General features: G+C 41.9%; 1 protein-coding gene across 16 annotated transcripts in view; it reads right to left on the reverse strand.

Annotated features, from left to right (window-relative positions):
* Positions 1 to 5583: 5583 nt before the first annotated feature.
* The window catches only part of Emsy (EMSY transcriptional repressor, BRCA2 interacting), a 67925-nt gene continuing 49164 nt past the window's right edge, over positions 5584 to 24344 (reverse strand). For 3 of the 16 annotated variants that reach the window (XM_075953282.1, XM_075953283.1, XM_075953281.1), the window contains 5 exons: positions 17013 to 17177; positions 15121 to 15276; positions 11843 to 11994; positions 9619 to 10179; positions 5595 to 5963 (listed from right to left, as the gene is read on the reverse strand). In XM_075953282.1, coding sequence (XP_075809397.1) covers positions 5769 to 5963; positions 9619 to 10179; positions 11843 to 11994; positions 15121 to 15276; positions 17013 to 17177 — 1229 coding nt within the window. In that variant the 3' untranslated portion in view covers positions 5595 to 5768. Of the gene's footprint in view, positions 5964 to 8312; positions 8969 to 9618; positions 10180 to 11842; positions 11995 to 14342; positions 14385 to 15120; positions 15277 to 17012; positions 17178 to 24344 lie in introns of those variants that run through there. The other 13 variants (XM_075953273.1, XM_075953271.1, XM_075953274.1 and 10 more) reach the window with 10 other exon arrangements.

Genomic DNA, 24344 nt, shown 5'->3' on the forward strand with positions numbered 1-24344 from the left:
GAGTTCCAGGACAGCCACTCCAAAGAAAAACTGAAGACTAGATGTTATCATTGGTGATGTCTATCAACTACTTAAAGAATCAACATTAATCCTTCTCAAAAAATCCTGTTCCACAACTTCATTTTGCCGGGCGGTGGTGGCGCACGCCTTTAATCCCAGCACTCGGGAGGCAGAGGCAGGCAGATCTCTGTGAGTTCGAGGCCAGCCTGGTCTACAAGAGCTAGTTCCAGGACAGGAACCAAAAAGCTATGGAGAAACCCTGTCTCGAAAATCAAAAAAAAAAAAAAAAAAAAAAAAAACCCTGTTCCAAAAAACTATCTTCCTAACTCATTTTGATGAAGCTCAATTACCCTATGAAAGTTAAATAAAGACATCAAAGTTATAGACCAACAGCTATTAGGAATACAGATGCAGAATTCTTCAACAAAACATTCATAAACTCAGTTCAACGTCACTATAACCAACTGGGATCTAACCAGGAACCCAAGGATGGCTCCACGTAAGAAAATCAGCATACTACACAATAGAGCAAAGTAAAGAAGAATCTAATCACCTCCATTGATAAAAAAGCAGACACCACCCTTTCAAGATGCAAACACTCAGAAACAGGGACCCAGTTCTCTTCTGAGCTTCCCTTTCTCCTCATTCATTCTCCTTACTAGTGTTTGAAGCCTCGGAGCACACACCTCGTGACTCTCAGACTCCTCCCCCTGGCGAGCTCTCACGTCATCCAGGTTTTCGCAAGTCACTTTCTCAAAGAAGTTCTCTTTGTTTAAACTTCCATTCACACACCTTGGGACTTCTCCCTTCCTATATTTGTTTTATTATCACCCAAATGTTATGTAATGTTAAATCTATGCTTAAAACCTAAGACGGACACAGGGCTCTACACTAAGATGCTATGCAATTTTAAAATGTATATTTAAGTGACACATTCTTCTGGATTTCATTAACTACACATACTTGGGAGGTGAAGCTGTAGCTACAGTATCGAAATGTGCATGAGAAGGGCTGAGCACAAATCCCGGTGAGCATCAAACAGAGAAGCCTGCGGTCCTCAGAAGACAGGGTGGTAGTGTTACTGAGTTGATGCGTGTTATGAAGATTACTAAGGATCTTTCTAATACCAATAATGGAGCACAGACACAAGACAAAAAGAAAGGAGGAGGGGGGACTCAGCTGAATTCTGAGGCATGATTGAGACTTCAAACGCACAGCGCAGAAGTAGCAAAATGGGGTACGAATTCTAGAACACAGGTTGAGGCTTTGGCTAAGAACCTTAAAGGCTCAGCTTCTAGAGTCCTCAGATTAGATGTCACGTCACTGGAGGGAGAGAGATATAACTGCCTCAAGTCCACATGGGCGAGAACCAAGGGAGCCAGGGGCTCACATCCAGGGCCACCCTCTGCCCAAGCAGCCTACAGTGAGAACCTTAGGGAGCAATGCATTCAAAGAACAAGCTTCAGTTCTAAGATACAGTTTTAAAAGGTTAAGCAATGCTGCACCAGAGGAAGAACTAGAGCCGACTCCAGAGATTTTAACGGTGAGGAATTCCTTTCTCCTAACAGCAGTAAAGCTTCTTGTATTTCACAAATTCACAACTGAAGTAGTATCACCAAAAAGAAGCAAAGGGATATTTCTCCAAAGTAAACCAGTGACCAAGACACGCAGGAAAAATGTTCATCACTGGCTGTCAGGGAAATGAATGTGGTAACCCTGTAGACACTGGGATGACTACATTAAAAGTGCCAACAGCAAGTGTGGGCAAGAAACCCTCATGCACAGGGAGGCTGAAAGCAAAATACCTGGTCTCTGTGGCCGAACAATCCTGACAGTTCCTTAAAAGGTCAAAGGTCAGGAGAATCAAAATGTAGGCATGATTTATGCACAAGCACCACACAACACGTGTGCCCATCAGCTGATGAATTTTTAAAGTGTGATACATCCACGTACTGGAACGGCTATGATCAAAGAAGCACGGATACATGCTCTAACATGGAAAAGTCTTGAGAAATGACACCAAGTGAAAAGCCACCATAAAAGACCATTTCTTGTATTCTAGTCATGAGGTGTCCAAAACAGGAAGTACATAGGGACAAAGACGAGGGCTAGAGAGGTGGCTGTGGTGACGCAGTTTGGGGTACTTTCTTTGGTTAATTGACAAAACTGCTCTAAAACTGGTTTTGGTATTGGGTGTCCTATCTGTGAGAAAAATCCTAGAAACCACTGAGCCGCACATGTTACATGTATAAGCACACGGCATGAACACTCAATAAAACTGCATCTCTTTGAGTTCAAGGCCAACACAGTCTGTGTAGCCAGTTCCAGGTCAGCCAGAGCTACATAGTAACACCTGTCTCAAAAGCAATAAATAAAAATGAAAAATATTAGGAGTCTTCTAGATTCCCCACAAGTTACACCTGTAATAGTAGGTACTTTTTAAAATTTACTTTAAACCAAATCCTTTTTTTTTTTTTTTTGAGATACTACGTTTGCCCTCAAACGTATTCTATGGCAGTGAATGACACTTTCCTGCCTCTGCCTCTCAAGTACCGGAATTATAGGCATCCAACACCATGGCTAGTTTTTCTGTGGTGCTAACGACTGAATTCAGGGCTCTGTGCATTAGAGGCAAGCCCTCTACCAACTTGAGTTGGAGATGAATCTCATCACCTCTAAGTAGCCTTCAGAGACAGCTGACAATCACTTTTAATTTATGGACTTAAACATGAGACAAAGAAATAACGCTATCAGTTTCAGCAAAGCACGTCTGGAGATGGATCCATCCACGTTATCATCATCATTCCACAGAAGAAACCTCTAGAGGGCCTGGGTTCACTTCCCGGAGCTCACATGGTGGCTTACAAGTCTCTGTAACTCCAGTCCCAGGTGCATGTGCACGGTGCACCAGGTACATATAGATAAAACACTCACATGTATAAAATAAAGGGATGTGCAAGGGGGGACCGGGGTGTGGTCAAAGAATTATATAATTAGATGAAAATGTTCCTAAGAAAGCTAGTGCTGGGGCTGAGGAGAAAGGTCAGTAAAACGCTTGCTACACAGACATGAAAACCGGCACTCACTCCAAGAGCCGGGCCATAACTGTGTTTGTTTTTTGTTCTTATTTTTTGAGACAGGGTTTCTCCGTAGCTTTTGGTTCCTGTCCTGGAACCTTGTAGCCTCTTGTAGACCAGGCTGGCCTCGAACTCACAGAGATCCACCTGCCTCTGCCTCTTGAGTGCTGGGATTAAAGGCGTGCACCACCACTGCCCGCCCATAACTGTGTTTTTAACCCCAGCACCGGGGAAGCGGAGACAGGCAGCTCCTGGGACTGTAGACTGCCAATCTAGACTAGCCAGCTAGCTCCAGATCCCTGCTTCAGAAAATAAGGTGGGGGCCAGTCTCAGTGGGTAAAGCCACCTGCTGCCAGGCCTGGCTGCCTGAGTCAGATTCCCAGGACCTAGATGGTAAAAGAGCCGACTCCCACAAGCTGCCCTCCAGACATGTAACATACATAGACATAATAAATACACATATACACATAAATAAAATACATAAAATGTAATTTAAAAAAAAAAACAAGAACCAGGAAAATGGCTTCTGAGCAACAACCTCAAGGTTGATCTCATACACAGACAAAACCACAAATACACACACTGAATATGTGCCAACGAGAGAGAGAGAGAGAGAGAGAGAGAGAGAGAGAGAGAGAGAGAGGACTCCAGAATCATTCCTGCTTCCCCTCCCCTTCCTTCACAAGCAGGAAGCCCTGTCTGTAAGCTCCAGATGGGTAGGATTTTCCATTTGCTCACTGCAGTATCCTTGGTGGTTAGAGCCATACCTGGCACTGAAAAGGGAATGAATATTAGCTCATAAATTCATGCTCTAGTTGAAATTAGAACTATTAAAAGAAAAATAATTAATTCGTGTGTGTGTGTGTGTGTGTACATGTGACTTTTTAAATGTAGACTTATTTGGCATTTCAGTTGCTGGAACACAGTAAGGCTAAATTCTCAGAGGGACACTGGTATGCTATGCTCACAGACGATATGAAACATAACTTGTTCAAGTTTGCTCTTCTTTCCTGATCCATGTGAATTCAAAAGGCATTTTATTTTATAAAAACTTACACCTGTAAGCAATAGATTGACTATAACAGAGGGTTGAACCTGGAATACACGGATGCTCTTGGGAGCCCACAAGCCCCGAAAATTGTATGCAAAATCTAACGTGTGTACTGGTACTGGCATGTGCATATTTTTGGTGACTGAGTTCATAGTTTAGTCACATTCTTAAAGATGCCTATGACCAGAGAGAGGTTAGATTCTGTCTCAGCTAGAAACAGCCACAGTGGCTTAAACCAATCTGTACAATAATACGCTACCCAACAGCTCCATCTATGGGTGAACAGTTGTCACCTGGCAGAAGAGCAGGCATGTCTCAGGGACGGATGCCCTCGCTCTGGTGTGAGTCATTCACTGCGGCTTCCACAGCCTCTTCTTCCCAGGTGGAGACGCGAAGATGAGGAGGCAGTTGGTAACTTCGACTTACAGTACTTCAGCACCAAAATAACCTGGGCAGTTACGCTGATAAATGTATATACAGTTCAACATCTGTCAGTCTTAAAATGCTTATTTATAGTGAAATTCATATAAAACCGTTAAAAACTTTTCTATTTACACTTTTTAAAAATGAAAAGTATAGTTTCTTTTTCCACAGCTTGTCAAAATTCTTTCCCTCCCATCCCTTACCCTTCACTCAACTTGTGATAGACAGCAATCACAAGACCAAAAAACTGCACGTAAACAAACTGCTCCCTAGAAAAGTAAAAACTTAAAAACATTACATTTAGATCTGCGAGTGAACTTTTCCATACACTTTCAAAGGGGCTTAAACAAAAGTAGTAAAAGTTGTTCTCAAAGTCTCAGTCCAACATGGGTGTGCAACTTGGGTGTCAAGAGAGCATGAACGACAGAGTTCGTTCTCCTCGACACTGCTCAACATTTCCTTTGGGCTAGACACGTCTTTTCCTTTGCGACCAAACCTCCTCTAATCCATCTTCTTAAAGCGGGGAAGGGAGGTAGGAAAGCCAGGTGATCTGGCTTCCTAGGACATGTAGGAGAAGGGATTCCGCCTGCTTGGAAACATTTACATTAAATAAATAGGCAAGTGTGGAATACCACAATAAATTAGTATACAACCAAGGAGCATATACAAGCTACCCCAAACACTTCCCGGTCAGTGGTCTGATGTCCACCCTCTGGCAAGGACTCGTCAATGCCAGAACTTCCCTAGGTCTCCATAAACTAACCATGAACTGACCAAATGTAAAATGTTAACCAAATCAATACCTCCAGGGATATGCAAAAACAAATACGATTTTGAAAGAATGTTCAGATACATCATTTCAAAAATACAAACGCTCCACATTTTCCTCCTTTTCCTTTTCATATCCTCTGGTGGCATCTGCCCAGTGGAAGGCAGCTGGGACCCACTCACAGGAAGTCTCTTTCCACTCCCAGCTTCAGCAGGACGCCAGGGCTCCATGGGTGTGCACCTTTTCCTTTTTTTTTTCTTTTTCTCTATTTCTTAAAAAGTACATTCCTCCGTGAGTTTTATCTTGTTAAAACGCTGCTCCTGCAGCAACGTCTCATTGGAACGCTGTGTTTCTAAGTCCACAGCCTAAACGAGCAAAGTGCTTTTCTAAGTTCCCCTGGACACTTGGTAACCAAGCAGGCTTTAAAGTGCACTCGGGTGTCTGAAGACTAGGAGCGGTCGGCAGAGTTCTGGGAGGGGCTGGGCTCAGGCCCATCCTCCGTGCCACTGTCCACGTCCTGCTCCATTGCCGTCTCGTCGTCATCCAGCTGCTGACTGGTGAAGTTGTTTAGCTCGAGAAGCCCACTGGGCTCTACGACCACGTTGGAGCTGGAGTGACAAGGAATAGCATACTGAGGAATGGCCTGGAAAAGAAGATGCGGGACAGTGTGCTTACAGTGGAGAAAGGTAGCGGGGAATGCACCCCCTCCCCGCCCCGAAATAGGCACAGAAAACAGAAAACTGGCATGGACCAGACAACTTCCACATGGAGCACTGTGCTAGATCTCACATAGGGCATTCTACTACATTCCGTGGCAATGTTGCATAAATGAGATTATCATTTTCATGTTACAAGTGAGCAACCGTGAGGTGAAAGATGTCCTTCAGGTCACACAGCTGTCAAGGTTAATGCTGGATTCCACCTCAAATCCCATACAACCAAAATGGCCTTTGTACTCCTTTATTGGGGCCTCTTCTAACAAAGAAGGCTAACGGCTCCTGCACATTTAAAAGCTAGGCCTTTTGCTTTGTTTTTTCCATCTTATCTGAATTTTATCAGTTTTGTTTTTTGAGACAGGATCTCACTATGAAATCCTGGCTAGCTTAAAACTCACAGAGATCCACCTGCCTCTGCCTCTCAAGTTATGGGAATAAAAACATGCACCATCACACCCAGCCTGAATGATACAATATTTTGTTCTTCATCTTCAAGATGAATGACTTGTTGCTGACACACAATCGGTTTTAAGCCTCTTCGGTGGTTCAAAGAGGAAACCAACTTGTTTAGTCATAGCAAAACACTTTTATCGCAACTAAGTAATAAAGGTATGCCAAAAACCTGCCATTTAAACAACAACTACAACAACAACAAAAATTACTAGGTTAATACTGGCTGGAGCCCCTTGGTAAGCACTTATTGGTGACTTATGGTCCTACCAGAATCTTTTGTCTTCAAAGTTGGAGCGGGGGTCTCAAGTATCCCAAACTGGCCTTGAACAGACTATGTAGCTGGGATGACCTTAAACTTCCCATCCTCCTGCCTCTACTCTCCACGTGTGGGGATTATAAGCATGCACTACCACGCCTGGAATATCAGCTATATCACACTTCTGCTCTTAATCCTAGACATGAATAAATTGCATTTTCATTCCTGCTAATACAATGCAGAAAAACATTTCAACTACGCCACCCCAAATGAGTATGGCCATCTAAGCCCCCAGATGTTACAATCCATTTTAGTAAAACCAGTAAGAGTCACCATCTGTTGGTCACACACTGAGGCAGTCACTGTGCTAGGTGCCCCTTACACACACTCTACAGATGAGGCGTGACTATTCCCACGCCCGACGAGGAGATGAGATGAGGGTGACGTCAGTAGTGCAGGCCACAGTCGTGAGTGGCAAAACCAGAAACCAAAACAGTCCACCTCTTCAGGGAAAAGACAGCAATCACAACAAAATCTTTTGTTAAGAAATATGTATTTCACTAAATTATTTTTATAGATGGGAAAAATAATTGAATAATTTAACAGCTACTTTTGACACATCTTAATTATCAGCCCTCGTATTATGTCTCATTTGGATTAATTATGGTTAATCTGCATTCTCGCAAATGGGAAGTTTATTTATGAACTTTGAAGCACACAGCAGTGGCTCTACGCCAATTCTAGATTCTCCACAGGTCCGTAAGTGGGAACTCTCAGTGAACTGAAATGGGCTGCTCTCATACTGTGCAAACTATGTACCAGTTTGGAACAAATAAAAACTGCCAATAACAAGGAAAATAAGTCTGAAAATCCTGCATTTAGAGACTGAAATAAAACACAACCCTAAGGGCTAGTCTGACTCAGTCTGAGTCATCAGCCTTAACCCACAGCCCAGAATGGCGGACGGCTTTTAGGACAGACGATAAAGGCGGAGAAGGAGGCTGCCGATGAACTGCCCACGGTGGCGACAACACCTCAACAAGGTGATCAAATGACACTGACACAAGAAGCAAAGGTTATGGTTATGCCAAGTTAGACACACACATGGGGAGCGTGTTTCTGCAGACATTCCAGCCGGCTGAAGTTGACTATTCTGGGAACCACAAATTCAGATGAGGAACAAGAAATGTTTACAAAGTGTCCCTGAAATCCAAACACTTATATTCCAGTTTGTCAGACCACACAGCCCAAAATGTGAGCCTCGGAAAGCAATGACCTTGTGAGTGACATGAAATCGGGGTGACACAAAAACATGGTCCCTAAATCACACAGTGCGCTGTGTGATCATATCTACCAAGTTTCTGTGATTGCTCTCAAAACAAACAACAATAAAAAAAAAAGCTAAATATAAATTCGTATATTGTAATAGTCTCTAAACCAACTCAAAAAAAACCTATCTCTGCTTTTTGTTACCACCTTAGAGTGGCTAGTCTGGTGACACCCCAAAATGTATCAAGCCCACAACCTCCCATCTGCCCAAGGCGTCTGTTTTCCTTCCGGGTCTTACCTGGATGATAATTTCTGCTGGGCTCTCTTCAGCTTTCTTTTGGCCTACATTCTGAATACGCATGAACTGGCCTGTCGCAGGCACTCCTGCTGCTTCCAGCTTTCTGGTCGTTAGGGAAGGGCCAACAGCAGATGGACTCGAACAGGACTCTCTACATTTCGCCATCCCTGCCACCACCACGTGGGTGGAGGGCAAAGCTCCTGCCTCACCAGCGAGCACACTGGTGGCTAGAGCCTTCTTTGGGGGATCCACTACCATATGTTCTACATTTGTATCAATCTGAGCTTCCATCAAAGACATTTGCAAAATGTCTGACACTGCTGTCTTCTCAGAGGCCTGAATGGGAGGTATGCTTGTAACTGGTGACGTCAGCTTAGGAACAGAACTGCCACCAGATATCTTTGTAACTGTGGGAGGCTGGCGCCCCTCAAATGTTATCTTTGTAACAGAGGATCCTTGGGTTATAATTGGCTGCTCCACCTGAAAACAAATTGGGGTTGTGTGTATTATAGCTACATCTCTTTGAGGAAAAACTAATCAAACACTCCAGAAAATATGGTAAAAGAAACATTTGTGCAGTATACTAGAAGACATTTTGAAGCTCCATGTTTTAGTAAGAGGGCTGGATGGGAAGGATCTGTTTTCTTTTAAGGAACCTAGGGAAAGAGGAGGGGTTGAAAGAACCTTTGTTCAGCCAGCCAAGCTTTGAGGCAGTAAAGGAAAAAAAAAAAAATCACAGCAGCCTAGTTTTTCTGAGATTTACATCCCGAGATACCTTCGACCCGCTCAAATGATTTTACATAATCTACTTTTAAAATTAAAAGTGAGTTGGATTTTTCAATCTTTTCCTTCAAAGTACAACTGTACAAACATATTCTATATATGTAATTGCAATATATAAATATATACATATATATATACACACACACATCAGTCCAGAATTATCAATTAGTGCTAATAAAATTTTTTTGATTATCCACGTATTTCTTCTGCTATCTAGGTGATAAATCTAGAGGGTAAATTCATCAACTAGACGAAAGGAAGACAGATGGTCAATTTTGTTCCTTAAAAGCCTGCGGTTTACTTAGCTGACGTGATTCTTTAGAAACGGCCTAGGAAAGCCCAGCTCTCAGAGTGCTTTTCCCCCAACACCAACACCAGCACAATGAGGCTTTGGGGTTCCCTTGCTTGGAGGAAGCACTGCTGGCTGTGATGACAACCTTAAAAAACAAAACAAAAAACCTCACCTATGCCCAAACCCCCGCGAACAAAGAAGTAATTTTGCAAGCTATCAAAATTCTGTTACCTGGCTTGCCGGTTGTTTCTCTGATGACGTTGAAAGCGCCATTTGGCTCTGGGGAGTTTGGGGTTGCACGTAGATTTTTGGTTGGTTTGGAGCTTGCTGTAGTTTAGGGAGCTGCTGCGTGGTTTTCACAGCAAGCACCTGTACTACAGTTTGCGGGGGCTGTGCCATTAAGGTAGGAAGCTGCCTGTCTTTGGCCACCACGGGATGCTGTGTGTGCGGTGCATCTGGCTTGGGCTGTGCTTGTTCCTGCTGGAGAGGACTCAGTTTCTGATGTCTGATGGAGAGCTGGGGCATCTGCGTGAGCTTGTGCTGGAGCTGGTCTGCCTGCAGGTGGAGGGTCTGCTTCTGCTTGGTCTGGAAGCACTGCAGAGTCTTCACTTGCAGCTGAGTTTGCTCCAGCTGGGGGCTAAGTTTCTGCTGTTTAGCTGACTGAGACTGAGTCAGGGCAGATCGGTAAAACAGACCTGTCTGAGGATCCAATGTGTCCATCTCTTCAACCTCACCCTCCTCAGTTCCAAGTTCCTCACTGTGTTTGGTAAAAGCAGTGTGACTGCTTAATGCCTAAGTAAAAGAGACACAAAATAAGAATGAAATAAGAAAAAACAAACGAACAAACAAAAACCACCTACAGTGTCACATTTTTCTTGAACTGGAAAATACTAGAGATTCATTCCGATATTTTTAGAGGAGCCTAAAGAGACTACAAAGCTTCATGGGCTTTTAATCAAAACCCATATTTTGAACTCTCAAACAGTAATTACTTCAAAATCCAGTCCACTCAATATTACACAGAAAGTCCTGGAGAACCCCAAATCTATAGATTAGGGGAATAAGGTGCCCTGAAGAACAGGTGGCTCCCCAGGTCAGGAGCCACACTTCAGCCTTTGCTTGAGGGACACTCACCTGTCTAAAGGCTGCAAAACCAAGGCTTGGGAAAGCCCTCTTTAGCCACATGCAAGCCCTTAACCCCAAAGGTCAGCTAGACTGTCTTGGAGATACGTCCATCCCAATCTCCACAGCAGGTCTCTCTGAGGAGAGGTTGTGTCACCTCAGAGTCCAGACTCACTAGGCAACAGCTTCCTAGAGACCTATTTCCTAGAAGGGAGTGAGCCAGGGGACAAGGCAGTCCTCTTCGTGGGCAAGGAGACTGACCGCCCAGGGTCAGTTCATCTTAACTGTGCTCTAGCTATCTAGCACTGAGGGCAACTGTTAGAGCCAGGCTCTCTGGCCTCTCTGTATATAAGAAAGATCAACGTCAGGACAGACTAAGAGCTCCCACCCAGTGAAATCTTGAGACGGGTGGCTTTCCTTCGGGACACAACAAAATCCACCTTATCCTAGCTTTCCTGCTGCCTTGTCATACAGTACACCATTACTCTAACTTCAAAAGTGGAACGTGCCCTTGGATCAGACTTGATACACACAGTTGTGGTTCAGCGCCTCTTCACTGTCTTTCGGGTTTGCTGGCAGCCAAGTGCCTAAGGAGAGTCACAGCCGAATCTGATACCCACAATGAAGCTATGAGGCAGAAATGCCACTATAGGTTTAAATCATGGTTCTGCCACCTGGAGCAAGTTACATGATTTTGGCTAGAAAGAGGTACGATATACCTACCTTTCAGAATCATAGTGAGGTGTACTTACAGCTCAAAACATGTCGTCACACAAAAATCAACTTAACAGCATAGCTTTCTTTTTCCTCACTATTTCCTCACTGAATACCAGGTTCCTATCTGATATCAATTCATTTCCTTCCTGTTGAATCTTCTTTTACTGGTCACACATAATTAAAGGAGTAAAATATTTCCCTTCTTGTTCATAATGGCCTCATGAGGGTTCATTATAAAGAATAAAATAAAAGCAAAAACAAACTTAGCAAACAGCTGAACAAGTCAAATGCTACTTCGTTTTGAAAAATCTTACTTATACCATTAGTAAATCCGTCTGCAATAGTAAGAGACACAGAGACAGTGACCAACTCTGAAGTTAGGAGACTCACCCAGACAGCCCAACCCTTCTGAAATGCCAAGAGTCTCTGCAACGTTAAAAACAAGAAAATACTGCTTTCTAATTATTTTCTGGTGTCCAGACCCCAATTCAGACTATTCGTTCCTCACAGATGGATGAGTTACACATACATTCTACAATTCAGATAGAAAATAAATGAACCTTATTTCAGGAATAAAGAGGTTACAGAACAAAAGAAGAAAAAGAAGAGATACAACCTGTTGCATAATGTGGGTGATTGCTCCAGGGGAAGACGCTGGGATTGACTTTACCACAACTGAGGTCTGTGTCGCAGTCTGTGACTGAGCCACATGTTGGAGCAGGGTCCGCTGGGGCTGGGAAGGCTGTTGGGGCTGGGAGCGATGGCTGACTGAAAATAGAGGAGGTGGGTGATGTTTCCTTAAAAATCACCACAGCAACGGTAAACAGTGACCATCATTTTAAACACACGCATGAACTTGTATCTAGGAACTCTGTAAACCCTAAGATCTTCTTATGAAACCACTTCCTCATCTGCAAAATGGGAACAGAGCCACTGTATGTGGAGGGGATGTGCAGAGAGGCACAGTGAGAACTTGCCTTTAAAGCAGCGCCCTCTTGTGAACTGTTGGGTTTTCTCTAGAGACTTTAGCCCACTGAGCTCACAGGGAAACAAAGCGTTTCCGCAGCCCCAGACACGCACTGCTCCTCTAGTGGAGAGAACGTCACAGGACAAAACGACGCTGCACAAAGGTCCCGTCTCACTCCTGTGAGTCTGGAGCCACTTGGTTTCTATTAAAGCACCAAAACTCAGAGCCTGGCTGTTTACCTGTGTTTCAGTGGAATAATAAAAATTTGCTTTTTTTCTTACAAAAGGCAAATGAAAAAAAAAACTGGGTTGAAATTGGTCCTTAAACAAAGGATCAACAGGAAAAAAAGGTTGCTCTGCCTGCCACCTCAGTTTTAGCTCAAACAGACCAGCAAGAGTGAAGCTGTAGGGATCAACCCCACTTCCTCCTCTCCCACCACAGGGCTCATTCACACTACTCATCCTTATAGATGTCATCATTTACCAGCCGCATTTTCTTCTTTTTTAAAATTTATTTATTTTTATTTATGTGCATTGGTGTTTGCCATGGGTGTTGGGACTCCTGGAACCAGTTTCACACAGGTTAAGTGGCCATGTGGGTGCTGGGAATTGAACTTAGGTCCTCTGGAAGAACAAGTATTCTTAACTGCTGAGCCATCTCTCCAGCCCCACATTGGTCTCAACTTCAAGTTTTAACAGTATAGACACTTGCCACATTCAAACCCATAGAATACTCAAATGCCTTTAGTTACTGGGAAGGAAACCCTTGAATCAAGAACAGGTAAAAAACAAATCTGTAAATGAGCTAAGAGTTTTGAGAGTATGAAAACTCCTCCAATAACCCATAACTGTAAGGTTATGTAGCTTAGCTTCAATTTCAAGGAGCACTGCTCCATGCTTAGAAAGAGTGAGCTGCACCTAAGATCAAAGCGTATGTGTGGTGGTCTAAGGACTAGAGTCCAGCTGTGACTGGTCACAATGCTCTTCTTTATACACTCAGAAATGCCGCAGATGCGCCATGAGGTTATAGACAGCATCCCCTGGACTCCTCTTATGCTGCGGTGGACTACCTCACTGCATTTCACAGTATGCTTTTATGTGTATTTTAGATTATATGACTTAATAATCTTCCACATAGTCTCAGCTAAACTGAAAATAAAGACCCAGGATTTAAAGTATTACTGAAATCATTTACAATAGAACTAAATAGGAAAAAAAATTATGACATTAAACTCAAGCAAGCAAATCAATGAAAATTTTAAATGAAAGCAATATAAAAAAACGAATGACATCTGAAGCATAACAATAAATTTCTGATGAAAATGTTTAATTATATAGACCATTTTGATACCCATACTAGCTTTCATAATTATTACAGTAAGCTTTTTTTTTTAAAGATTTAGTCATTCACTAATTTATTTATTTTGGAGAGTGTGTGTGTGTGTGTGCGCGCGTGCGTGTGCACCACATATATCTGGGTGCCTACAGGGACTAAAGGAAGGTATTTGATAACGTGGATCTTAAGTTATTACAGGGGATTGTGAACCACTGAATATGGGTACTGGGAACCAAACTCAGGACCTCTGGAAAAGCAGTATCCATACTTAACTGCTGAGCCATCTCTCCAGTCCCAGTAGTAAGACTTTTTAAATTAAAGAAACAAATTAGACTTAACAAAATATCAAAAAATACTATGTAAAAATAATTCTCCTTCAAGTTTCTATTAGTATTTTCTTACCAAATGCTCATATGTAGGTCACTAAAGTTCAGTGACCCCAACACTAGCACTCACTGCAGAACAAAACAGGGCACAAAGCAGCTTAGCTGCCCGACACTGCTGTAGGCGTGAGCGGTGGGGACAAGGGATGGAGGCCGCGGAAAGGCCTTTACGAAACAGATGGCGCGACCTTAGCTGGCCCACAGAAGCCCCACACAGTCATCCATTTCTCTAGACAATTCTTTTTTTTTCCTTCAGCAAAGAGTTCGTTTTCCCTCTACTTTGCAAAATAACCTTTCTTTCCCTTCGCTAAGTGGAGCTTACCTTCCCTCTACCAGAGCAGAGCAGAGCAGAGCGCATCCATTTAAGTAGTTCCCCATAACTAATCATCGTCTACCTTTCATTATGCTACAAATGGATGCACACCACTTACCTAGAAGGGGAAAAGCAATCTCTGTCCCCTCATCAGTGCGTTCTGAAAAGGATAAGTAAGGGAAGAAATCATAGGTCTTTCATCTATTCACTATGTGTTTGTCTAGGCTTCTGGAGGCGCCAACATTCAGTGCTCCAGCACACCGGCCTCTGCACCAATGGCTTTCTGCTAAGTATCTGTGAAGTTCATTGTTTTCTATTATCGTCACTGGATTTTCTTTCTGGGCAGTTTCACCCATGAGTCTCAGTATCTGCTCAATAACACTAAAGAACTCCCGTTTCCCTATGGCCTCTAGAATCTTCAGATACCGGAAACTTTACCTTCTCCCTTAACCACTGCTTAGACAAACCCCGGGTGTCTGCTCTCTTCCACCCTGGGTTACTCACATCATGAGCTCCACCAGTTCTCAAGCTAAGTAAGTGTGCAATATTCCAGGTGTGACCTCACCTGAATGCAAGACAAAGAATTTCACTTCTCCATGAGTACCATCCCCAAAATCTCATTAGTATTCGGTTGCTGGACCATAGGTAAATATCTAATCTGCTTCCCGTGTGTGTGTGTGGGGTGTGTGTGTGTGTGTGTGTGTGTGTTTGTGGGATGGGGAAAGAGAGAGAGAATGATTGAGATGAAAAGGTCAGGGAAACCCCCAAGGATGCCGATCTGCTCTGAAAACAAACAGAAGAGCTAAGATATAAAGCTATGACCTCCCCCACATGAGCACCCAGGAGATCCACAAAGGCAGCACTACCTTAATACTATGTTGCAAGAGGACACCTACCAGTGGTGATGTATTCAGCAACTAGTTCTGACTCTACCACAGCAATGGATGGACTCTCAGGAGAATGTCTCTTTTCCTGGGTCATCTGAATAGGTACTGCCATTTGACTCAAGTCAATAGTGGGTTGTCTTGGTTTAGATTCCAATTTTTCCTTTACTGCATAAAAAAGTCGGGGAAAAGTTAACTTTTATTATAAACAAACACTAAAACCAGAGTTGTCTATGGGAATAATGAACCAGACCTCTGGGGTGCCACAATGCAGTGACTAGAAAGACAATGAACTGAAAACTGCAGACTGCCCAGTGTGGTTGGATAGCCTGCAGCCTGCATAACCACGCCCAGCAGCCTACAATACTTCCTAGTCAGTCACACTCAAGTCCCCCTGTTACTCCAGACAGCCAGTTGTTTCTCTTTACATACTCCTCCCAGGATGCTATTCCTTTGTATCCCCAGTACACAACAGCACAATCTGCTCTGGGGTATACCCCAGAATAGCACCTCCCATTGATTGATTACTTCATCTGACCTACTCAAAATCTAAGGGCCGGGAATGGCACCCAGAGGTCAGGTGCTTGTCCAGCACACACATGGTCTTGAGTTTGATCCTCAGCACAAGGGGGAAATTCATATAGCCTTTACTGAGGGAGGACTGCAGAGTTCAGTGTTGACCTGGGCAATATCCAGGCCAGCTTGAGCTATAGAGTGAGACCGTGTGTGTGTGTGTGTGTGTGTGTGTGTGTGTGTGTGTGTGTATGTGTGTAATTTAAGGTATGGCCAAAAAAGTGTTATAAGTCTTTAATGACTTTTAAAGAATAAAACAAAGTTTTTCACTGTTAGGATAAAAATAGGTTCTCTGCTTAAGTGTCTAAAATGTCTGATAAAACAGCCTCTAATTAATACAGATAGTGCATATGTATAAATGTACTTAATTTATACATATAGTAGTATATGTATAGATATATTTTTTAACTTCTTACCACTTTTTCAACAAAATCTCTTTAGTCAACATTCCTATCTATATAAATGATTGATGGAAATGGTTGAATCTGTCAAAGACAAGCAGCTACAAAATGTACCCAAGGCTAAAAAATATTACTAGAAGGAATCATCTACAATTTATATCAAATATAAGTATACAGTTTAGCATAGAATTTACAATACACAGTTTTCAGTAACTAAGTCCACTAAAAGACAGCTCCCACCAAGAGCAGAATCAGAAAAAAGAGAACAATCATTTTAAACAAAGAAGCCAAACCCTGCTGTGATCCTGGCCCTGGCCAGGATCCTGCCACTGAACAAGTGGGTAACCTTTCTCAATGTCAGCTAGCTTCTCCAAAACATGAAAGGGTTAGATGAGATCATCAATACAACCCCCAAAATATTCACATAAATGTCCTATTATAGCAGAAAACTCAGTGTAACTTACATAGGGTGTCCTAGAAGATATCAAAGATATTTAGTAACTACAAACACCGACAGACTCTTACTACACACAGACACTCTAGTGGATAACCTACACAAGAAGTAAATAAATCAATCAATCTGAAAATAAGGTGAGAACATGAGCATGTTTACAATCAAGTCTAACGGCATTTTATGGTGCAAAACTGCTCCGGCAGCATCAATGAGGACAGCAGGCCCTTCGATCTGTGTCCCACTTGTGCTTACAAGTGACAAGCCCATCCCTCCATCTGAAACAGAAGTCAGCCCTGTCTGTCTGTCTGTCTTCTAATGACAACTCTCCATCTATACATCGTACGCCGACGTGTATCTTAAGGAACAGTGATTACAAACAAGTCCAGAAAGGGAGAAACTAAGCAACAGTGGTGTATTCCAGCACAACCCATCTCTAGAGAAAACATGCTTCATCAGCTGAGCATGTGAGTTCATACCTGTTGTCTGTTGGAGTTCTAACAGAGCTTTGATTGTTGAAGTAGCTGATTGTGATTCACTGGATACATCCTGATATATTATGGTAGGGCTAGTCTCCATTGCAATCTCATGTTCTGACCAATCCTGACGCCGGGAAGCAATTACATGAACTACAGGCTGGGAATCTGTTTTATATTAGTTAAAAAAAAACAAACCCTATAAACAAAGTTTCTCTTAAAATAAAGCAATTTTTTTTTATCTTCGTATTTAATGTAAACGTCACACTTGACTTCTCTAAGAAGACTGCAGCTATCAGAAGGCACACTGTCTCTCACTTCTGAGCTCACTTACTCATTCACTCACTTAGCTTACACTGGACATCTAAATATCAGGATCCACATTTAAAGGTTCAAGAAACCCACAGAATAATCCAAGAATGCTCAAAAAGCACACAGTCTATTTGAGGAGACGAACATGTAAAAAGACAGTACAATTCAATATGCTAACTGCTGCCTACACAGGTGTGCATCTATAAAGGTGAATGCTTGTTTGTGTTTACCAAAAGCAAAACATTCTAGGAGACTAGCTTTCCCCAGTGCACATGAAAACGTTTCTATACACAGCCTGAGTACTTGGGACAGTAAGGAAAGAGAGTCAGTCTAGAAAGATCATGATGTAACACAAGTCTAACAGGTCAAAGCCAGGTGAAAAGCTTCAACCCTGTCAGTTACTAGCAAGATGATTCTTCGGGTCTTAGCTCTACTGTTGAATAAGAACAAGACTGGTGGGTATAACACATTGATAGTCTGTGATGCTAATGCCATTCCGAGGAATACCTTAGGCAATGGTGTCACTGTGAGAACTGAGAAGAAACAGCTTGCTACATGTCAGCTACACAGCACCCCAAACTGTCATCATATATTTACAGTCCACTGCAGAGCAAAACATTATTATAAGGTGTATGATGATATATAAATAACCTCAATGAACTATAAAGGTCAGCAGAAATGTGGTTGTTGGGAGATAACTGAAAACTCGATTCTATTTAAGTTGGTTGGAAAATAAATTTCAGCACTAGAAGTTCTTTATGTCCAAGCTGTGGAGGCACACATAGAAATACAGAATGTGCATCAGATTAAGCAACACATACTTAAGAGCTCTCTATAAACCAAATAAGCCAGAGCACTATGTCTAAGACACTGCATAAGGAAATGGAGAGAACACAAAGATAAGATCCCTAAGGCTCAGATCTGGACATCGCAATGGGGGAAACAGAAATGGAGAGATAGCTTCACGTTCTGGGGTAAACATCAAATGATTAAAACAAGGAAAGACTGCTTTTCCTTGTGCTGCTTAGTTAAAGCATCAGAAAGTCTTCTGGTTGCTCAAAAATACAAGAAAAAGCATGGAGGTCCACCCTCTGAAAACATTACATCTGAAAGTCAGGAGGATGCCCAAAAATACTGGAGCAAGGGAATAATTCTTATAATGAAACAATTTTCCTGAAGAAAATATACAAGAGGTTCAGAATGTGTAATCACCATTAGACAGGTCAGGGGTGGTGGCACAGGCTTGGAAGCCAGAATACGGGAGGTGAAATAAGAGGAGCAGGAGTTTGAGATCAAACTGGACTATCTGAGACCCTGTCTTTAAGAAACAAAACCCCTGAGTAGAAAACATCACACAGAGACACACCAGTTCTATTAAGCTTCCTACCACATGTGCAAGACCAGCTGTTGTTGCCTATAATGCCAAAGGCCATGTGAAGAATACTGTAATTTTTCTTCACATAATAGAAGAAGAAATACAGGAAATTGTGTTTGTTTGTTTGTTTGTTTGTTTAGAGACAAGGTCTCTAGCAGTCAAAATGACCTTGACCTCATGAATCTCCTACTTCCACCTCCCAAGTGCTGGGATTTGCAGGCATATACCACCTTGCTGTTTATATAGAACTGGGGATTGAACCCAGGCCTTCATGTATACCAAACAAGCACTTTTTCAACTGAAACACATCCCTAGTATCCCAATAATCAAAATTTTAACTTGAAACTGATTATACTAAGAAAACACTATTTTATATAACTTAAGTTCTTAAAAATAAGAATGATGAGCACAAGCCCTTTGTGGAACAATGTATTTGTACACTGTGAAGTTGTGTTGCTCTTATTAATTTAATAAAGTGCTAAATGGCCAACAGCTAGGCAGGAAGAAGTATAGACAGGAACTCTGGGTACAGGGGGAACTCTGGGAAAAAGAAGGGAGGAGTGGCCAGCCAGATGGAGAGGCAAGGAAAACGCCCTAAGTCATGTGGCAGCATGTAAACGGATAAGTATGGGTTAAGTTGTAAGAAGTAGTTAGTAACAAGTCTGAGCTATCGGACCAGCTTTTATAATTAATAAGTCTCTGTGTGGGTATTTGGGAGCTGGCAGGTGGGAGAGAAAATTCAGCTACAAATGGCACCCCATGGGGGTCCACATACATCCACATAAAGCCTGAGAGAGTTTGAAACAGAGTAAAATGTGTCTTTCTGATGACCACACACTCTGGGGTAGGCTCAGTGCTATCAACAAGCAGAGGCATGGCTCTTTTTAGAGGCTCAAGCACCTGCTTGGGGTTTATGAGCAGCGGTTGGCACACTACTCAATGGCATGTGACTAGGTAGAAACACCTACAGCACCGTGGACCCAGAAACTTTCCAAAGCTGGAGCGAGAAATATGGCTCCTGCCAGTACCTCCACCATGCGGTCAGGTTCTCAGGAAACAAAGGCACCCGGGTGGAGCCAGCAGCCAGCAGCCACTAGCTAAGATGCATAGCAGTTTATAAAGTCTTTAAAGAAAGAGTAGCAATTTAAAAAAAAAAAAAGCCATGTAAAGATGAAAATTACAGGGAGTCAGCATCCTGTAACGTAATAAACCTTTTGATGGCTGATGAATGGGTGACAGTTGCTGAGACACACTGGGTTATGGATGCTGCTGGATCAAACCAACCTCTATGTTTTAAAAGTCTTGACTTCAAAATGCAAAAAGTTATAGTTTTGTCCCCACAGAAAACAAAAGGCTGAGGATTCATTCAGGGTTGAAGAAGATCAGGTTTGAGCAAGGAAGATCCCCTGGAAATCCTGGCTACAGACAAAACATAAACCTAAAAAAACTACAGGATAGGTGATGTATATTTTATCTGCTCAAATATAAAACAAAAAATCATCTTTGGCTGACTTGTGTACATTTGAAAGTTTATGTGTTTTCAGAGCAAGGAGATGAGACAGCAATAAAAACGAAGGCCAGGTGGTCCAACAACTCAGAGTTCCTCAGTTGCAGTTCCACTTCCAGAACGCTTTAAGGCTGCTGGCTGAGATGGTCCAGCCTCAGACTACTCCAGTCAGGACTTGACCATTATCCGGATTTCTCAGAGTTTCCCCCAAAGATGTTAGTGGCCCCAGACAACAGAAAGCAGTCTAGAGAAAACAATGTCCACATTCCCAAGAAATGGGTTATGGATGTTTGTCATCATTTGGGGAAGTTAGATAAGTTATCATTGGTCATGGTCAGAAAAAAACCTAAACAAAAGAGTTAGATACACAGATCTCATTCTAAAGGAAAAAGGGGGGAATATAGTATAGAAATGATGGGTTTATTATTAAAGGCTTTATTAAACATTCTTTAATCCAAAAAGCAACTATTAATCTCAAAATATTTTACACTGGTATGGCTTTTGGTTTATTGGTACAAGTTTAAAGTTATTTTTGTTATATTGTATGGATATACTCTACTCTTGTTTGGGGTATTGTGTTTATGCTGCTCATTTAAATTGCAATGTATAATTAAGAAATACATCTCTAATAATAAAACTTGTAGTCATATTAGGTATGTTTTCAAGGTTAAACAGATATTAGATGATAGATGGTCTTCAAATACTTCAAAGACATACAGATTATGGTATTAATGATGTTTAATAACCTGAGGCTTTTCATGACAATGAGACAAATTTGCTACTGACAGCACCAATCTACTTCAGAGAAGATGATGGGCATCGAAGAACCTCTACATGGAGTTTACTTTCTTTGTGGCAAACCTAGCCACTTGGGCAAGAAACTGCTCTTGCCTTGACTGCTGACAGTAGCTTTCCAAATTGGACAAATAGAACACAAAAGAAAGTGACTGCTGAACTTTACCAAGACAAGGTAGGTCAGGCCTTCAAATTTTCCTGCTTCTCAGAAAAGCCTGTCAGATATTCCAGGCCTGTATATCAAAGATGGATGCCCCAACATTGCAGAAGAACTTTGGGTGACTGTTCAGGTAGTCAGATGCCCCTGCCATTAGGTAATATTATTTCCTTTTGGCATCTTTGATGGAGTTAAAGACTAAATAGTTAAACTTATAGTTTTCTTTAGTTATGATAAAAAGTAAATTAGGTATGAAACTTTAGATCCACAAAGACAAGATAGATAATACAGAATTTTTTCTAAATTTGCCAAAAACAAATGGACTGAATATTGTAACTCTAACTCTTGATAACTGTTTTTGTTGTATAAAGTTTTACTATGTTAAAGTTAAAACCTTCCTTTTTATAATTAGACAAAAAGGGGCAAATGTTGTGGAACAATCTTCTGGTACACTGTGAAGATATGTTGTTCTTATTGGTTTAATGAACAGCTAAATGGCCAACGGCTAAGCAGGCAGAGGTCCAGATGGGAGGGCCAGACAGAGAGCACTCTGGCTCCTTGAAAACTATGAAAGTCTAGTTCTAGACTAGGGCAGAGGTAAATGTCATGAGTTATGTGCCAACATGTAAACTGATAAATATGGGCTAATTTAAGTTGCATGAGCTAATTAGTAACAAGCCTAAGGTATCAGCGAAGCTTTCCTAGTTAATAAGAAGTCTCAGTGTGGTTATTTGGGAGCTGGCAGGCAGGACAGAATAATGTACCTACAAGCCTATAATCTGAGCACCCAGGAGGAACATCAATTGGATGTCATATAATCTGAGCCATATAGTTTCAGACTAGTCTGGGTTTCTGTCTTCTCATTGGTGATATAGGCAAAGAGAGTCTCTTCAACCCAACTCTGAGATACACTGAATATTGAAAGTAGGGACAGTGTAAAAATACGGTGGAAAAGATAGAAAAAGTAAAAATTTCTGTACAGGAGTGCTAACCACGTAACATCTCCTCAAATACAACCATTCCATAGGGACTGGGAGACTATGCCATCTCTTTCTGTCTACATGTAACAACCCCAACCATTACGATACAAAATGAGAATGTGACCCTAGGAGAAAACCCTTCACAGTCTCCCCCTCTTGTGCTCTTTTGGCTTAGGCTCAGACCTAGTGATGATTCGATCACAGGACACTTGGAGGCTGATCTGACTGCTACTACTTGTTTCTGCAATGTGCACTCAGGTGTCCAGCCTTCTGACACTTTAACATGACAATGTGGTACTGGCATGCCTAGAACTAGACCTCCATACTTCTCAAGGATGGTGGCCTGCTGCAGATTTCCCTTACATGTTATAACAATTATTTATTGAATGTCTTCTATGTTAGGTACCAGAAATACATACTTTAGTGTTACATTCAAAGGCAAACCCAGGCATCTCTATGCCTTTGTCATAAACTGTCTATATCACACTTCCATAGTCTCAAGACCTCTCGGTCAGAAGGGACTTATAGGTCAATGTTACCATCCATTCACCCTACAGTCCCACAGGACCCACGGCTCTCTAACAGTTCCTTCATTTCTCTTGTGCTGCTGTGATATAAAGATCTCCCTGTGGTTTCTACAATAGTACTATTGTCTCTCCACTTACCCACAGAGACCCAAACACTTCCTTCATCTATATCACAGACTGCAACATGACTAGCGGTTCCCAGACTACTCCCAACCAATCTATCCCCACCAATCCTTCCTCACAGAAAATGACTACCAGATGTTTACCTCCCTAAGCCAGCTCTTCTAAGCTAATTCCACAAATTTTCTGCAAAAGAGGGTTCTGTTGTCAAAAACACTGGGAAACATTTTATATTATGTAATTATATATCCTAGTTTTCATCCTTAACAATATAAATTACCAAATAAATTAGCTAATGAAGTTCTGGGGGGGCGTTTTTTTTAAATTGTCTTTACTCTAAATCCCTAAGATGATGGATCTCCAGGGACTGAGTTCTGACGTAAAACAATGTCTTTATGACACTTATTCTCACATCTGCCTCATGCCCAGCTCCTTTAGATCTCTACTCTGAATTCATCTCCCTGTTTTCTTCTGGTTTGCTTAATATAATCTTGCATTTAATCCACTTTAAAACCTTTTAGATGGACGGTGGTGGTGCACACCTTTAATCCCAGCAATCGGGAGAGAGAGGCATAGAGATCTCTCATGTCAATTTGGTCTATAAAGCAACTTCCAGGACAGCTAGGGGTACATAAAGAAATCCTGTCTTAAAAAACAAAAAACAAACACACACACACCCCAAAAGAAAAAAACCTTTAGAGATAAAACTGGATATAAATGAACAAACCAGTACTTTTTAAAAATCTGGAAACCAGTAAGGATATCCTTTATAAATATAAGAAAGAAAAAACAGAAGAAATATTTAGGAATGGGAAAAAAGCACTGAAAACAAAAAAATATGGTCTGATTTCCAGTGAGTGACTTAGGCAAAAGTGTCTTTGATCTAAGAGTCTTGGTTAACTCACTGTCTGTTAGTATCCAAGCAACAGTCAAGAGCTCCTGCAAGGTTAGGAGAAACTGCAAAGGTGATACAGTGGTTTGGAATGAGGGAATTAAAATGAGTTTATAAGCATGAAGCTTACTCATTCCCTGGTTATTATTATCCTTGAGACAATAACAGAGAAGGAAATGATAAAAGTACAAAACAAAGTGATTAACATTTAAAAAGAAGTATCAGAAGCATAATGTGGTATGATGAGCCCTGCCAGGGTGGTCAAGTCTCACATCAGGAGGACGTCCATGGTGTCTACCCTACCTATGAAGACACCGTTCAGGATTCAGCTATGGGGCTGAGATGTCTCCTTGTGGGGGTGGATATACTAAGAAGGAACCTTAGGACTTTTGAAGCAAAAAAGAAAAAAGAAAAAAAAAAGACTGATTCTTCCTTAGAATAGAACAAAGAATAATGAACTTTAAAGAATCATCTACAGATGTTACATCTGTGGATAAGTGATTAATGAGGAACCCTGTGGGTACAGCCTCAGAGTAACTCCTCCCAGAGAGGGATGCGCTAACTTCACAGTGGGTAAAACCAGAAGCAGGCGTCCTAACCAAGTGTTCATCTTATCAGTGTGGCAAATGACTAATCAGGGTCACACAGTGACAAGAGGAGGGGCAAACGG

The sequence above is a fragment of the Microtus pennsylvanicus genome, chromosome 18, assembly GCF_037038515.1.
Source record: "Microtus pennsylvanicus isolate mMicPen1 chromosome 18, mMicPen1.hap1, whole genome shotgun sequence".
NCBI classification, from domain to species: Eukaryota; Metazoa; Chordata; class Mammalia; order Rodentia; family Cricetidae; genus Microtus; species Microtus pennsylvanicus.